At 43.4% G+C, this 18,230-nt stretch overlaps 1 protein-coding gene across 9 annotated transcripts in view; it reads right to left on the bottom strand.

Moving 5' to 3' along the window:
- The window catches only part of zmiz2.S (zinc finger MIZ-type containing 2 S homeolog), a 42,290-nt gene that overhangs the window by 10,557 nt on the left and 13,503 nt on the right, over positions 1-18,230 (bottom strand). For 3 of the 9 annotated variants that reach the window (XM_018255120.2, XM_018255118.2, XM_041588126.1), the window contains exons 2-9: positions 8,619-8,694; positions 8,299-8,413; positions 7,817-8,019; positions 7,486-7,672; positions 7,073-7,336; positions 4,466-4,639; positions 2,517-2,591; positions 2,109-2,280 (exon numbers count right to left, since the gene is read on the bottom strand). In XM_018255120.2, coding sequence (XP_018110609.1) covers positions 2,109-2,280; positions 2,517-2,591; positions 4,466-4,639; positions 7,073-7,336; positions 7,486-7,672; positions 7,817-8,019; positions 8,299-8,413; positions 8,619-8,668 — 1,240 coding nt within the window. In that variant the 5' untranslated portion in view covers positions 8,669-8,694. The other 6 variants (XM_018255116.2, XM_018255117.2, XM_018255115.2 and 3 more) reach the window with 6 other exon arrangements.

Here is an 18,230-nt window from a genome sequence, read left to right as displayed (position 1 = left end):
AAATGAATCAGTGAATAGTGCTGCTCCAGCAGAATTCTGCACTGAAATCCATTTCTCAAAAGAGCAAACAGATTTTTTTTATATTCAATTTTGAAATCTGACATGGGGCTAGACATATTGTCAATTTCCCAGCTGCCCCAAGTCATGTGACTTGTGCTCTGATAAACTTCAATCACTCTTTACTGCTGTACTGCAAGTTAAGGTCCCCATAGACGCGACGATTCTTCTTGCCGAACGACCGATTTTAGGGAAGTCCGACCAATCCTTCGAAATTATCGTGCGGTTAGTGGTATTCGAACGATCGTACATCTTACGATTTTTCGGCCGACATCTGTCAGGAAATTGATCGGCCAGGTCAAAAAATCTTTGTCGGCCCCAGTGCAATCTCTCTATGTTTGCAGGGCCAAGCAGGCAGCTCCACTTTGTTTTCCTGCCAAATTGGTCTTTTTAGTTGATGGTAAATTCGTACGATCGTACGATCGTTCTGAGAAGATATTGGTCTCACGATCAGGATCTGATCTTTTAAAAATCTCAACATCTATGGCCAGCTTTAGAGTGATATCACCCCCCTCCCTTTTTCCCTCCAGCAGCCAAACAAAAGAACAATGGGAAGGTAACCAGATAGCAGCTCCCTAACACAAGATAACAGCTGCCTGGTAGATCTAAAAACAGCACTCAATAGTAAAAACCAATGTCTCACTGAGACACATTCAGTTACATTGAGAAGGAAAAACAGCAGCCTGCCAGAAAGCATTTCTCTCCTGAAGTGCAGGCAAACGTCACATGACTTGGGGCAGCTGGGAAATTGACAAAATGTCTAGCCCCATGTCAGATTTTAAAATTAAATATAAAAAAATCTGTTTGCTCTTTTGAGAAATGGATTTCAGCGCAGAATTCTGCTGGAACAGCACTTTTAACTGATTCATTTTGAAAAAAATTTTTTTCCCATGACAGTATCCCTTTAAATGTTTATACAGGTATGGGGTCTGTTATCTGGAAACCCGTTATCCAGAAAGCTCAGAATTACAGGAAGGCCATCTCCCATAGATTTAATTTTATCTATATAAGTTAAGTTTTTAAAAATATTTTCCTTTTTCTCTGTAATAATAAAAAAGTACATTGTATCTGATACAGACTTAGATATAATGAATCCATATTGGAGGCAAAACAAGCCTGCTGGGTTTATTTAAAGGGGAACTATCGCAAAAATCAAAATGTAATATTAGTTGCAGTATACTGAAATATGGAACTTTCTAAATACAATAAATTAAAAATTCTGTACTGTTTCTGAAATAATCAAGTTAATCTTCACTATTCCTCTCTCAGCATCTGTTTCTTTTCATTCTGTCTTCATGCAGGATTGGGTGTCAGATATTCATTGAAAGTTAGATACAATATATCTTATAGGAGGGCTCCTTTAGCCTAGAAGATGTATTAGAGCTCACTCTATTAAAATCCCCAGATAACATGTCTCTCTACATGCAGGATTTATGCAAAGGGCAGTTATTTTGCTAGATTTTGTTTGTACTGGAATCAGTTATTTGAGTGAGCTCTAAGGGCTATTCCACACGGGGAGATAGCGACGCGTTTGCGGTCGCGGCGACAAAGCGCCGCGACAGTCGCCGCGACCGGCGCAGGCGACAGTTTTGTATGGGCGCCTATGTAAAAACGCCTGTGCTAACCACACGAGGCGATGCGCTTTTCAACAGTCGCCTGAAAATGCCTCGCCAGGCTTTTTCAGGCGACTGTTGAAAAGCGCATCGCCTCGTGTGGTTAGCACAGGCGTTTTTACATAGGCGCCCATACAAAACTGTCGCCTGCGCCGGTCGCGGCGACTGTCGCGGCGCTTTGTCGCCGCGACCGCAAACGCGTCGCTATCTCCCCGTGTGGACTAGCCCTAATACATCTGCCAGGAAAGGAAGCCTCCCCTATAAGATCTATTGGATCATTCATCTGACACCTTACTGCTACATGAAGACAGAATGAAGAGAAACAGATGCTGAAAGAGGAATAGTGAAGATAAACCCAAGTCCCGAGCTTTCTGGATGACATATACCTTAACTCATAGATGTAGAACAGATGGAGGGGGGCTTATGTAGCCAACTTACCAGTGGGTGACGGATGCAAGGTGTTGTGTGGAGGTTTAACATCAGGCAGAAAGGGAGACTTCACATCCTGACCTGGAGACATATAGGGGGCAGCACTGCTGCCTGGTGTCATTGGTGGAGTAGGGTTTCCTGGCAAGGGAGAGCTGGGATATCCTGGCATGGAACGGCCCGGCTGTGGGAGATAAAGAGAACATGAGAATTAGCAATAAATCTTCCAATACATTATTAGACAGTTCTGTTATTTCAACTTCATCTGCACTTGCTACCCTTCTTTACAGTCAAGCTCAGTTCTACATCCCAGTTTATATCAACCCCCCCCCCCCACACACACACACACACACACACACACACACACACACAACATCCTCAATCCTTTCTGCTTTTCCAATCAAAGAACTTTATCCTCACCCCAGTCATAGTTTGATTGTAGACAAAGTTTCCTCCATTAAAGTTATTGCTCTGTCCGTTGTATTGATCTGTAAGCTAAGGAAGGAATAACAGTGCATGAGTAGGAGAGAACATGAACTGTAGAAGATAAAAGGGAGCAAGGGAGGTTGTTAATATAAGTACTATACAGATACCTGAAAGTCTATAGAATGATCTATGTTGAGTCTTCAGAAATGAAGCCAGTGGACCATGATTGACGAACTGGCACAGCACTTTAAGGGGTAATTCACCATTGAGATTACTTCTTTGCCCGTTTCAAGTTAAGCTTTAGTATGGCCTGTTTGTGGCTTTTTAACTGGTCTTCATTTATTACACTTTTTTAATTTTCTACCTTCATTTTCAGCCTTTAAAGCTTTCTAATCGGGGAATGGGGGTCACTGACTCTTCTTCCAATAGAACTTTTGCTCTGCAAAGCTCCAATTTTATTGCTATTGTTAATTTTCTATTCCTTATCTTTCTGTTCTGACCCTCTCCTATTCATCTTCCAGTCTCTTATTCAAACCACTGCTAGGGTAAACTGTACCCTAGCAACAGATAGCTGCTGAAATTTTCAAACTGAAGCTACAGCAAAAAAAATTCAAATAAAAAACAATAAAGAACAATTGCAAAATGTCTCAGAATGTCACCGTCTGCATCATAATAAAAGTTTATTCGACTAACACTATAAAAACAGGCCATAGAGTCCTAAATTATTTCCCACAATGCCAGGAAAATGTGCTGTGCCTAAAAAACATGTGCTGTGCAGAAAAACACTATTTTATTTTAATAAAACATTGGATGTCCTTCCCATTCCGACAATCTAAATCTATTTCTTCCTCTATCATTAAATCTGTTGTTACTGGGAAGGGGAGTTAATGTTAATTACATTAAAAAAGAACATAGAACAAAACATGACAGTCAACACATATAGGGGTTATTTATCAAAGGTCGAATTCATCTGAATTTTTTTTTACTCTAAAAAATCTGTATATACTCACAACTCGAATGGGAGGTTATTTCAGAAAAAAATTGAATGTCTAATATACGATCGAATAGGAACGACCCAAAAATCCTAATTGTATTCGATTTGTATTGGATTCGAGTTTTCCCTCCGGAAAAAACTTGAATGTCAGCATGGCTATTAACATCTTCAAATGGTTCAACAGACCTCTGCCATTGACTTCTACATGAGTTTGACACGTTTTAGGTGCTGAATATTTAAATTAGGACTGTTTCCATGGTCGAGGTGTAATAAAACTCACATTTGCATAGGGGGATTAAAATTTGAATGTGTGAATTTTGACACCAAAAATGTTTTCGAAATTCGAATTTACTATTCGACCATTAATAAATCTGCCCCATATTGTATAATGGCCTCCATGCTCTCTGAAAGCACAGTTGCAATATTTCTATATAATACACAAAAGCCATGAATAGCTTGTAAATTATATCCTTATAAACTGTGAATTCTGATGTCATCAGTTATAAACGGTGAGTTCTGATGTCATTTCTGTCACATGACTCACTGAAACTTGTGTACTATAATAAATAAAGTGCCCCCTGTTGCAAAATATGAGGATATTAGAAGTTACCTTGGAGTTTGGCCTCGTGTTTTTCTATGGTCATGAAACTCCTCTGTAACTTATAATATCCTTATAATTTAGAAGAGGGGGTACTTTATTCACTATATAATTATATGCAGGGACATGACCCACTACAGAGTGGTTTAAGGAAATAATGTTTAATCACATGAACACAGTTGCTCTTCAGTGATGTTTTTCCTTATGATGCACTTCATTTAATAAATAAAGCCCACCTCCTATAAAATGCTTGTAACATCAACAATGTATTAAAAAAACTGTCTCAGACTCCTGCACAAAGAAACACAAATAACATGCAAGTAACATATAAGAAAGTAATTAATAACTTACCTTGTAATAATGTCCCCCAGGGCCCGCCTGAGGCAGGTACTGGGACATGTTCTGCTGCATCCGGTGCCCGGTGTAGGAGGGGGATGGGGCAGATTGCTGTGGGGTGGTTGGTGCATACTGTCCTCCATGGGGAGGGTACTGGCCACTCTGAATGTACTGTTGAGAAGTGTAACCCTATAAAAGAAGAAGTAAAAAATTAGTCCTATATGCACATGCTTCTTATTTATTCTAATAATTTACTACATGCATCATGGCACAATTACAGCCATAATGAGTTCAAACAAAAAGTATGCCTCTGTTGGTCAAATGCTTATGCTTAGATGTGCTATCCCTCCAGTTTGGGAGTTCCATCCAAAAACTGCTTTCCTTTGGCCTAATGAAAGAAAATGTAATACCAGGCAACTTTCCAATGTACATTCATTAAACATATTCAGTGATTTTACAGTTATTGGTTAATGTTATTGCAGTTGAAAGCAGTATTTGTTCATCCCGTTCCATTCTCTGGTTTTGACTTCTGGAACAATGTACTAAAGTCAGTTCTTCCACTGATCAGGCGACTAAATCAGTTGTCTCCTCTGCTACATTGTTTGAGAAGCCAGAACCAGAATGTCACCAGCGAACAGATACTGCTGTCAACAGAAAAAATATTTACAAATAACTTTAAAGGGTATGTAAACCCCACACACACAAAAATGTAATCACTGAAGAGCCTCTTTTGAAACCTCCTGGTTGTTCAAAGTTTAACAGTAAGGCTGTAGCATCCCCTAATCACTTAGGATTCCTCCTCCTCCTCTATCCCACTCAGACCCCTCCCTCTGGAATTTCCTTTGGCTGTTGGCTATTGAGCACGCTCAGTTCAACTCAGATTAATAAACACACCCTCCAGTCTAGCAGCCAGTGAAGGGATGGCATTTCTGGTTCCCATAGAAACTCTGTTCTAGCTGTCTACTCCTATCTTTAAATCCTAACCCCCTCTCCTGAGCTCAGAGTAACCATCACAGTGCTCAATCCAAGTAGGACTAGTCATCATAGTAAATTCTGCCTGTGTTAGCCTGCATTCTTCAACTGCGTGAACTTTATATTGCATATGTGCCGTTTGCAGATATAAATGCACTGATGATGTGTCAGAGGGAATATGGCCCCCTGGGTGAAAGCTGCTTTTTGTTTTATAAAAATGTTATGATACTGGCAAACGGAGGTAATGTATACAGTGCAAATAATGCCATTTGGGTGGGAGAGATATGACCAACTTATATACATGGTAGGAAAATGTAGGTTTTACATGTCCTTTAAAACAGTTGACCATTAAAGTATATGAATTGGAAAGTTGCTTGGAATTCAATTTGCTATCATCATTTTAGGTGGATATCCTCATTAAGGCAGTTTCCAACCATACATTTATGGCAGCATTTCTTTTCCGCAGGGGAATTAGATTGGCTATGATGAGGTTTAGAATGGATCATTTAAATGAAAGAATGTCAGATCCCAGCATAGATGCCCAGGGGCATGCTTTATGCTGCAATGGTGTCAATGTCACATTAAAGCAACCCTAAACCTAAGCCTCTTGTAGACGGGATATGTCTGCAACAATGGGATTGTGACTGCATAAATATCAGATCCAACTAGAGGCATCATGATATAATTATATCTGGTTAAGAGGCTACTGAATCTGGTCCCGTTTTTAAAGCGAAAGTTCACTTTTAAATGCACACGGGGAGGAGCATTTATCAAGATTTGAATGTCGAATTAATTTAATTTATTTTTATTTTTTAACACAAATTCGATTTTACTCGAAAATTCGATTGGGGGGTAATTTATTAAAAAAATCAAACATGTCAATTTGACCGAAAAAAACTTGAATGTCAGGAAGGCTATAAACAACTAGTCACTGGACCTCTCCTACTGACTTATACAGGAATTCGGCAGGTTTTACGGGGCGAATAGACAAATTTGAATTCTTAAATCTTGAAAATCAAATTTGATTTTTTTTTTTTTTTTTTTTTAAAAATCTAGTTTGGATAATTCCCTAGTGAATTTGACAGTCTTGACCATAAAAAAAATTACAAAATTTCAACTCAACCCTTAATCAACCTGCTCCTTAGTAATGTTCTAGATAACCCATTTTTAGCAGTCTATATTCAGACTTCAACTTGAATTGTTTGTCTTTTTTTTTTTCTTTTCAGGGCTCAATTATTTATCTTCCATTCTCCTTTCCCCACCTGCTGCCTAGTTGAATTATTTTAAGGTGAACTAGCCCCTTAAAGTGAAATAGTAGTAATACTAAAAATAATTATATTGTATCTAACATATATAATATGGAGATCAACAGTAGATTGTACTTTAAAGGACCAATACCCCAATAAAGGTGGTAAAGCTAGCTGCAAGATGAGGCCTCATGGTTAATTTTATCCAAAGCCTTAAAAAATAAAGAGTAAGAAAAAAGTACAGATTATAACTAAACAGGGACCATAATGATAGTAGCCATGTTTGTCTCCATTTTCATACACATATCTGAATAGCAATGCTATTAAAAAAAAGCCATGTCTGGCCTCCCCAGCATGTATACACAGGGTAAATATATATTTATCTGCCCTCGGTCAGACTTACATCACTGGAGTACGTCCTCTTTACTCCTTGCCTAGGTATCTGCTGGCTCTGGTGCTGGCCAGGGTAGCCATGGGGTGGTATTCGTTGCCCAGTGTATACAGGGTTCATGCCAGGGGCTCTTGCAGAGCCCATACCCATTTGAGACATGCCAGTGTTACTCATCACTGACCCTAGACCTCCAGATGCCATTCCACCTTGCATTGATGGTCCTCGGGGCCCAGAATGAGGCAGGAACTGACCTCCAAAATTGTGAGAAGGGCCCACCTGCAGAGAAGAAAGAAGAGAAGTAAACAAAGGCAGCAATAATCCTAAAAGGGGGTTAGCACATGGGAATAGTGGGTGGCAGGTGTGAGGGAAGTAAAAGAGGAATAAGACAAGACAAACAAGAAAGAAAGGAGGAGTCTGCTACTCACCGCTCCATATGGGTTTAACTCCTGGCTCTGTTTCTCCTGTAGGGCAGCCACAGTTGCTGTTGCAGTGGCAGTTGCTGTGGCTGCTGCTACTGCTGCAGCAGCTGCTGCCTGTGTGAAATCTGCAGGGCCACGGCCAGTATGCTGTGGCATTCCCATGCCACCTGCGGATGTGGGGACCCCGGGGTAACTGTAGAAAGAAAAAGACACATATGCAATGATACACTAAAAATACAAATGTATACACAAATGCAAACAAAATATTTATTAATGGAAATATAAAGCAACCTGTCCTACCACCACCCCACACCCATCTAAACAGTAGTTAAAGTACCTGTTGGCATATGCATTGCCCCCAGGGTATGCGCCTCGCCCATATACGCTTTGCTGTAGGTAACTCTTTCCTGCTCCGCCTTCAGAGAACGCCTGCTGGCCCATAAACTGAGGGTTCCCCATCCCCCCAGCATTGCTTGTTAGACCTGGCATAACTCCGCCCCCACTGGGGCCACCGCTGGGCACCATGGGATTACCAAAGACCTGAGGAAAAAGAAGAATTAAAGAAAACAATTTTAGTAGGCTCTTAGTAGTGATCAGGCTATGGTGAGTGTAGGTGTGTATATATAATATATGTGTGTGTTTGTGCAGTAGGTCTGTTAGAGGACAAGTAAATGACAAATGCGATGCAAGTGGGTACAATATAATATATTACAGGTCGGCTGGAAGGATTTAACGCATCAGTGCTCTGTAAGACACTGGCAGGCGAAAGGTTAAGGCTGAGCAGTTCAACAGGCACCTCCCCCAATGACATCGAATTACCTGGCTCTGCGATGTGTTGCTCAGACCCCAGACGGTGGTTACCACGGAGAGGGATCCTGCTGCCTGATTGGTGTTTGGTTGCCAGGAAACAGACTCGTATGCAAATGAACCATCACTGTCAGACAGAGGAGGAATATAGTTGCGCGCTTATAAATGGTAGCAAGTACAGTGTGTGCGAGCATGCAAAGGAACAAGAAGAGCACAGATGTAGGCAGGCAGACAGAAGTCAGCATGTTTGTACATGCAAAGTACATGCAAGTGCGCAGGCAAAAACAGCAGGCAGGGGTGTCACAGAAATAAGGGGTATAGAGGTGTCTCACCTGTGCCCTGTGCTGGGGTGCGATGGTTTCATGGGGTTCATGGAGTTCATTTGCAGGCAACTCTCTTTGTGAGGGGCTGAAGAACAATGATATACAGTATCACCTCACCATTCCCTACATCAGAGGCGCTCAGTACCCTCCCTAGCAATTATGTGACGCCAAAGCTCTTGCACTCATCCCCCCCATTCCCCACCCAGCCCGTATCCTATATAGGTCCAGCACACCGCTGCCATCTTACCGAACGACTATTCGAGCCAGCCAATGACAGGCATGTGTGAGGTGCGTGACTGAATTATACCCATACCCACGCTGGCTAAGGATGATGGAAGTTGTAGTTCATCTGCTGGTTCACCTCAGGTCCGACAGCTGTGCTCTATTTTACAGCTTTGAGTGCGCATCAGGGGTTAACACTTTGCTCATCTGCCCCTCTCCCTTCCTCGTGTCACATGACCACACATTCTGTACACAGGACGTGGAAGTTGGCAAGTTGCCCGCATCTGGCACTAGTTAGACACCCCATGATTAACCCTGTGTCTGTCAGGAGACAATGTAACTGCCCAGCAATGAACAGCCCCCACTACACACACACTCAGAAACACGTATCGCCCTCTCTCATGCTCCAAAGTACACGCTTAAACAAATTGTTCACTGACACGGCCCATTCCTGGGAATTTGTACACAGAAAACCTCCCCAAGGGAGCAGGGAATTTCACCCCCAGCCACCGCAGAAACTGTATCGCAAAATCAACACATGACGTCCACAAACTTGGCTTGGGCAGCAGCACATAGCTGCATTTGGGTCACGTCATAAAATGGAGGCTGTAAGCACACATATATACATATAAATATGCATGGGGTGCAGCGGGACTGGTGGCCCCACAGCCTACATACACATGACAGGTGGAGTCAGCTGCTGCTGCCCAGAAGGCAAGGGTCACTGGGGTATGTAGAGGAGAACCAATGAGCAGCACACTAGCAGGGGGTAGGATAGGGTGTGCGCAGGAAGCCAGGCGCAGCAAAGGGAGTGCTACGGGGGACAGGAAGGAAACGACCAGGGGCAGGAACGGAAAAGGCTGAGCAGTAAGTGGGAGACAGAAATGAACAAATGCAGCAGGGGAAGGGGAAACGTCTTTGCGAGTGGCAGGTGTCAATAAAAGGGCAAATGTGAGGAAAGTATGTGAGGAAAGTGTGGAAGGGGCTGACGGAACAATCTCAACTTCTACACCTGTCTATTTCTAATTATCCACTAAACTTTCTCTGTGTTAACCCTAAAACTGACTTGTAGTACCATTTAGACCAGTGATCCCCAACCAGTGGCTTGCGGGCAACATGTTGCTTACCAACCACCATAGATGTTGCTGCCAGTGGCACTTATTTTTGCATTCCTGGTTTGGGGGCAAGTTTTGGTTGCATAAAAAAAAAACACATGTACTGCCAAACAGAGCCTCCTGTAGGCTGCCAGTCCACAGATGGGCTACCAATAGCCAATCAAACACTCCCAGGAGCTATCTGCATGCTTGTGTTGCTCTGCAACTTTTGTTTACATTTGAATGTGGCTCACAAGTTGGGGACTCCCGATTTAGACAATGGTATTTATTTTTTAAGTTATAGAACTTTTTTGTTCTGCATCTTTGGCCAAGAGCTGCCATAAGGGGGGCACAAGTTGCCTTGGTTAGTCGGTATGAACTTATCAGAATGTTCTTCATCTTCCTGTTTCAGCTCAGAGGCCGAGAATGCACAAACGGTGAAATAAAAACTTCAATATAAACGTAAGCCCACGTGCCTAATATAGGGCTACAAGAATACAGGAACATAATGCATAACTGCCATCACCATTTAGTACAAAGGGTAGCATTTCCAAAGAGTAGTTCTCTAGAAAAGGAGGGCTGTAACAGAACAGAAGCAGGTATTCATTAATTATCTGGTCTCAATAGGCCATGTGAGAAGGCCTAATTGACATACCCCGAGCTACAACTCCCAGACACTGTGCATGTTGGCCAAGGATGCTGGGAATTGCAGTTTGCATAAGTCTATGGCCTTAAATTTGTTATTTCTATGCTTGTAGTAATCCAAAGTTATTAGCAGACAAAATGGCAAGGGGAGAAAAAAAAGTCAATAAGACACAGACACAAAAGAGCAAGGGCAGGCATATAATTCCTGGAAGAATGAGTTTACTGAGCAGGGTTAATGAGCATGATGCAGTGAGTAGGGCTGGCATTAATACACAAATCCTCTACTCCTCATCATGCTGCTCCCTCCTCCTCCCTCTCTCCCAACATGTCCCTGGAACATCGGGTTCTGTCTTGTTCTTGCTCAACAGGATCAGTCTGTCCAACCCAAACAAACAAGAATGCATAGCCCCCTCCCTCACATCACAGCTCCCCTCTGTACTGCACAGGTTTCACTCCAGCAAACAGCAACAACACCCTGCTCTTCACAGCACTACCCAACTCTGATCCTTGAACCCCATACAGAATCTACACTCCCTGTTCTATATTACTTCTAATCCCACTATTTAATGAGAAACACCCATGAAACGCCTTGCAATATATCTTATATCCTGACTGCACTACTTGCTATATAGCATCACACCTCCTGACTGCACTCCTTGCTATATAGTATCACACCTCCTGACTGCACTCCTTGCTATATAGCATCCCACCTCCTGACTGCACTCCTTGCTATATAGCATCACACCTCCTGACTGCACTCCTTGCTATATAGCATTACACCTCCTGACTGCACTCCTTGCTATATAGCATTACACCTCCTGACTGCACTCCTTGCTATATAGCATTACACCTCCTGACTGCACTCCTTGCTATATAGCATCACACCTCCTGCCTGCACTCCTTGCTATATAGCATTACACCTCCTGACTGCACTCCTTGCTATATAGCATCACACATCCTGACTGCACTCCTTGCTATATAGCATCCCACCTCCTGACTGCACTCCTTGCTATATAGCATCCCACCTACATCCCACCTCCTGACTGCACTCCTTGCTATATAGCATCCCACCTCCTGACTGCACTCCTTGCTATATCGCATCACACCTCCTGCCTGCACTCCTTGCTATGTAGCATCCCAGCTCCTGACTGCACTCCTTGCTATGTAGCATCACACCTCCTGACTGCACTCCTTGCTATATAGCATTACACCTCCTGACTGCACTCCTTGCTATATCGCATCACACCTCCTGACTGCACTCCTTGCTATATAGCATCAAGCCTCCTGACTGCACTCCTTGCTATATAGCATCCCACCTCCTGACTGCACTCCTTGCTATATAGCAGTGATCCCCAACCAGTAGTTCGTGAGCAACATGTTGCTCTCCAACCCCTTGGATGTTGCTCCCAGTGGCCTCAAAGCAGGTGCTTATTTTTGAATTCCAGGCTTGGAGACAAGTTTTGGTTGTATAAAAACCAGGTGTACTGCCAAACAGAGTCTCAATGTAGGTTGACAATCCACATAGGGGCTACTAAATGACCAATCACAGCCCTTATTTGGCACCCAAGAACATTTTTCATGCTAGTGTTGCTCCCCAACTACTTTTACTTCTGAATGTTGCTTACGGGTTCAAAAGGTTGGGGATCCCTGCTATATAGCATCCCACCTCCTGACTGCACTCCTTGCTATATAGCATTACACCTCCTAACTGCACTCCTTGCTATATCGCATCACACCTCCTGACTGCACTCCTTGCTATATAGCATCAAGCCTCCTGACTGCACTCCTTGCTATATAGCATCACACCTACTGACTGCACTCCTTGCTCTTTTCAGTGCACTGTATGAAACAGAATCACCCTCATGGTTGGCTTAATTTGACGCTGTAGCACCATACCTCCTTATTGCATTCAATGCTATAGCACAACACTGGCCAGGCTGAACCCAATACACAAAATTATATGTTAATTACTTTACCCTGTGCTATAGCATTTCCCCAACATGCTGTGGAATTACAACCCATAGCGGATACCCATGTAGGACTGCACCTACAGACTGAACCCCATGCTATAGCACCATATCTTATGACTAAACTCCTTGCTACAGCTGTCACCCTCCTGAGTGAACGCTACCTCCAGTTTAAAAATCATCTCAGCCACCATTAGTGTAATAATTAAAACTACACAAATCTCTCTTCCCTGCACACTACCAGAATATCCCTCCTTCGTATAATACGTGGAGTGCCCCTAATTCCACTTGCCACACAGAATACCACCTTATATCCCTGCATAAGGCAAACATCTGCACTATTTCCTTCCCTTGCACCCACAATATGCATCACCCACTCCAATGCCCTTTACGTAGTACATGGTGCACCCACCTGATTTGCAATACACACAGACTTCCCTCCTGCACCCGGCAGCTCCTCCACCCACATGATCTACACATGGCTGCACAGGGTCACCCCTCTTTCCTGTATGAAACGAATAACCTTCCCAGCGCTGAAGCTGGGCTGAATTTCTGACCCTGCGCACCAAGCACATCCCAGTGGCAGCCCAGCAACCCTCGGCACAGGCATTAGCTGTATTCCTATGCTGCGCACTAACCAAATTACCCAGAAGCATCGGAGCAATGACGCACATTCAGCATGATGGGCCACTTTTCCTCTGATTCACCAGACAATTCCCATGATTCACATTGATTTGTTCAAAAGGTACAGTGTTTGCATTAAATCTCTCAAAAATGTGGTCCAGGATACAAGACATGCACCTGCCCCAGTGAAAACTTGCCCCATGCAGAATCATTAGACCCGTGACACAGTGAGGCACAAAGACTTGCTCACAACTAACACAGGCTTTTTCCTCTTCCCTACACAGTAACCCTTTGTGCTTGTGCCTCCAGTACTACAAGGTGCCAGGCTACCATGCCACAGTGCTCTCTATTGCTTTTACTAATAAGGGCGCCAGGTTAGGAACAGTGGCACAATTAGCCTAATTTGCATAGGGACTGAAGCTACTGCCCCAACATACTGCCCTTAAGCACCTGGCATGCTATTAATCATACAGACTGCATGATCCCCCCTCTTCTCATCCCATGCAGCACATATCCCTCCTCCTTGCACCATACACTGAAACCCCTTCCTCTCTGCTCCATATAGCCAAGGCCCTTCCCCCCTGCACCACACACTACAGCCCCCTTCCTTCTGCCCCACACCCTGCAGCCTCCTCCCCCCTTCTCTATACATTGCACGCACACCCCTCCCCCAACACCATACAGTCTCTCTCAGCCAATATCAACCCAAACACACTTCTTGCACTTTCTAAACTCATACAGGAATGCAACCCTCCAACCATTCCATCCTAATCCCGCTCCTCCTTCCCCAGCACTGCCTCTTCCAGAACCAACAACGAGGGTCTTCTCTCTGCCATGATACACTGCGCTTGACAGCAGTGCTGCAAAACCACATGGCATCACAGCCATTGATGCCCATGTGACCGCCCCAGAATGTTGTTACGCTGCATTGTGACACACAGAACACGTCAGTTTGTGAATGCAAATACATATCTCTTGAAACCAAAACAGCCAATTAGACAATACAGCACACAATAGGCAAGCAGCTCCGCCACACTTATACAACTTGTGTGCACCACCAGACACTCTGCTCTTGCTCTGTATTATACCCTAGTCACAATGATCCCAGCACTTGAAAGTGTAATGCTATCTAGGAAGCCATACTCTGCTGAACTATAATTCCCAGTACCTTCTGTTAGTAATGATCTGGTCATAAACATCTGCAGATTGATCATCTCTCATTTCCCCTCACCTCTCTCCTCACTTGTCCAATTTCTGCCTCTCACCCATCTATTCCCTGCTGCCTCTGTGTCTCCACCCATTGCCTAAATCTGATCTTAGATAAGGAGACAAAAGACTTAAGAGCCCTCCTAATTATTGCATCTAACTACCCCTTGTCCAACCTGCTGTGTAATGCCTGGGGCTAAATGTCACTCCACCCCATGCAACCTGCTCTGCCATGTGATACAATGAAAGCAAGAGGCCCTTGGTCCTGCACCTACCCTGGCTGGTTTTGGATGCTGTACCTCATCTGTGTGATTGCCATCTACAATTTATTCTCTGCCATTCAGTCAGTGAATGGGAGCATTATCCTCTATAGAATTCTAGTATTTAGAGAAATAATACTGCTGGTTATTGCTCAGCTACACTGGCTGCTTCCATACACCCATAATAGCAACAGCACAGGTCAATCCATACATTCCTATGCAGCCAGTAACGACTCTGGAGCATATGATACTGAAAATAGTGAATAATTAGGCACTATTCCATTTTATAGGGGCCTATACAGAACCACCAAGAGAGGGCTGCATTAAAGGGGCGGTTAACCTTTAAATTTAACTTTCAGTATGTTATAGAATGGCAACAACTTTTCAATTGGTCTTCATTATTGTTTTTATGCCTTCTTCTGACTCTTTCCAGCTTTCAAAGGGGGTCACTGACCCAATCTAAAAAAAAACAAATGTTCAGTAAGGCTATGAATGTATTGTCATTGCTACTTTTTATTACTCATCTTTCTATTCAGGCCCTTTCCTATTCATATTCCAGTCTCTTATTTAGATCAGTGCTTGGTTGCTAGGGTGATTTGGACCCTAGCAACCAGATTGCGGAAATTACAAACTTGAGACCTGCCGAATAAAAAGCTAAATAATGCAAAAACCACAAATAATAAAAAATAAAAACTAATTGCATATTGCCTAAGAATACGACTCTTTACATTATAGTAAAAGTTAACTAAAAGGTGAACAACCCCTTTAATCTCATGGCTATCTATGGTTCGCCTGAATATCTGTCAAATAACCAGCCAGATATTATTTGAGCAAGTCCTATATACAGGCCAATAATCTGATAATTTGAGGGATCATTACAAGCATAAGCAACTGGATATTTTACCAAAGCAGACAGTAGTTTGTGTCTGCACAGTTGAGCTGCATGTAACTTTCAGGACAACCTAATTAGCAGGCAACTATAGGGTTGCCACCTCACCTCTTTAAAGCCGTACATATATGGAATACACAGCCTGCATGGCTAATTAGCAATTCATTAGGTGCATACTGCAAACTGGACTGATTTATGTGCAGCCATGCATCTAAATGAATTGCTAATTAGCCATGCAGTCTGTGGATTCCATATATATCTTCGGTTTTAAAGGGGTGAGGTGGCAACCCTAGGCAACTGCAATACTGTTGGAACTCGGGGTAAAATCATAGTGATTTGCATTAAAGTAAATGCTAGGGGGCACTTTATTTGTACCATGTAGCCCCTCCAGACAAAGTCAGTGACTTATTGTCTTGTGTATGGGGCCAGCGGGGGTTCCTATACAGTGAATACTGGGCAAATTTGAAAATCACATGAAACCACACCGCACGATGATTGGCCAGCGGGTCTCCCTAGGCCCCCATTATAATCCCATACGGGGGCACATTTATAAACAGTGGGCAAATTTGCACCTGGGCAGTAACTCATAGCAACCAATCAGTGACTGGTTAGTTTCAGACACCTGCAGGTTGAACAATGAAATCAAACCTTTCGTTGGTTGTTATGGATTACTGCCCATGTGCAAATTTGCCCACTGTTTATAAATGCACCCCAGTCTGTGTCTTATTATGCACTTTACAAATATATAACCAGTATATGCAATATGTTTAAATACATTGCGTGAGCTTACCGCTATACATGGTGGCCCCGGGTGCACATGCCCCAGACCTTCAGCAAGGGGAGCAAATACCAGGGAACTTCATAATGAGGCTGGCACAAGCCTGGACCCACAAAGTAGTAAAGCCGGAGTCAGATGGTAAAAGGTTAAAAAAGCTTACACTTTATGTTCCATAAATTCAGAACCAAGGTCTGACCCGTTTCGTGTCTACCAGGGACACTTAGTCATAGGCTGAGTCTTAGGGCTCTTACTCATGAGCGTTTTTACCTGCGCTCCCCTGCGTTCCGTTTTTCGGCGTTCAGCCGCAGGGGAGCGCAGGAATAGACGCAATTCATTTTTTCAAGTGGGGCTGTACTCACACAGGCGCATGTAGGTGCCGAACGCAGGAAAAATGCAGCATGTTGCGTCTCAACCTGCGTTCGGTGCCTACATGCGCCTGTGTGAGTACAGCCCCATTTGAAAAAATGAAATGCGTCTATTCCTGCGCTCCCCTGCGGCTGAACGCCGAAAAACGTAACGCAGGGGAGCGCAGGTAAAAATGCTAAAAAAGAGCCCTTATAGTGCACTGCAAACATTTGTACCTATCACAAATCACATGCATCAATATGCTCTCCGCCTGCAACTCATTATAGGCCGTGTGCACAATGCATGGGTGTCGATGTGGGCATTGTGAGGGTGTTCTCTGACACACCTTGTGTTTCTGTCTATTCTGCAGGCACAAGCTACTCCGTGTGTGGGTGCAAAGTGCTATTGCCAAAGGCCTTAACACAGGAGTCATGTAACGTGTGCACAGCAGGGCCTGGCTTCTGTAACTGCACTTTGTACCTCATTCTACAACGCTCTATATACTTACTGATCGTTACACTTGGCACAAGAGCGGGGATAAACCTAACAAAACAGCTTAAAGGAACAGTGTAAAAATAGAAACTGGGTAAATAGATAGGCTGTGCAAACTAAAAAATGTTTCTAATATAGTTAGTTAGCCAAAAATTTATTGTATAAAGGCTGGAGTGACTGGATGTCTAACAGAACAGAACACTACTTCCTGCTTTTCAGCTCTCTAACTCTGAGTTAGACAGTTACTATAAGGGGGGCCACATGGGACATATCTGTTCAGTGAGTTTGCAATTGATCCTCAGCATGCAGCTCAGATTCAAAAGCAAACAGTTATGACCCATGTGACCCCCCTCAAGTCACTGATTGGTTACTGCCTGCTAACCAATCAGTGGAAACTAAGACAGCTGCAAAGCAGGAAATAGTGTTCTGGCTATTATTATAGGTTAGGACCACACAGACGTTTTCGACGCTGCGTCAAATCACATGCGACGGAAATAAGGTAAGTGAATGCATTGTCGGATGAAGTCTTAGCGTTGATCCAACGCAACACGACTGTCGGATGCAGACGCAGCGTCCGCATCAGACAGTCCCGTCGCGCTGGATCAACACTAAGATTTCATCCGACAATGCATTCACTTACCTTATTTCCATCGCATGCCATTTGTTGCAGGCGTTTTGTCGCAGCGCGTCGGATCGAGCCGAAAACGCCCTTGTAGTCCTACCCTTAGACATCCAGTCACTCCAGCCTTTATGCATTACATTTTTGTCTAATTAACAATATAGAAAACATTTTTTATTTTGCACAGCCTATTTACCCAGTTTTTATTTTTATACTGAACTATTCCTTTAAACGCTGAGTGCATGGCAATTAAAACGGCATATGGTTTACCTGCCATTGTTAGTAAAATAGATCACTGAGCCCCTCTGTGTCTGTTCTGTAATGAACAACACTAAACGGTGTCCTATTGACTAATGGGACTGGTGAATGAAGCCCTAGTAATCATTAGAGTGGAACTATCCCTTTAAGCATGAGATCTGCGCTGCGGCTGGTTAGTGGATATTCCCGGCGGAGTGTTCATTTAACAGCCATTCTGACCCA

The sequence above is a fragment of the Xenopus laevis genome, chromosome 3S (genome assembly GCF_017654675.1).
Source record: "Xenopus laevis strain J_2021 chromosome 3S, Xenopus_laevis_v10.1, whole genome shotgun sequence".
NCBI lineage: Eukaryota > Metazoa > Chordata > Amphibia > Anura > Pipidae > Xenopus > Xenopus laevis.
This window is presented reverse-complemented; position numbering and strand designations above follow the sequence as displayed.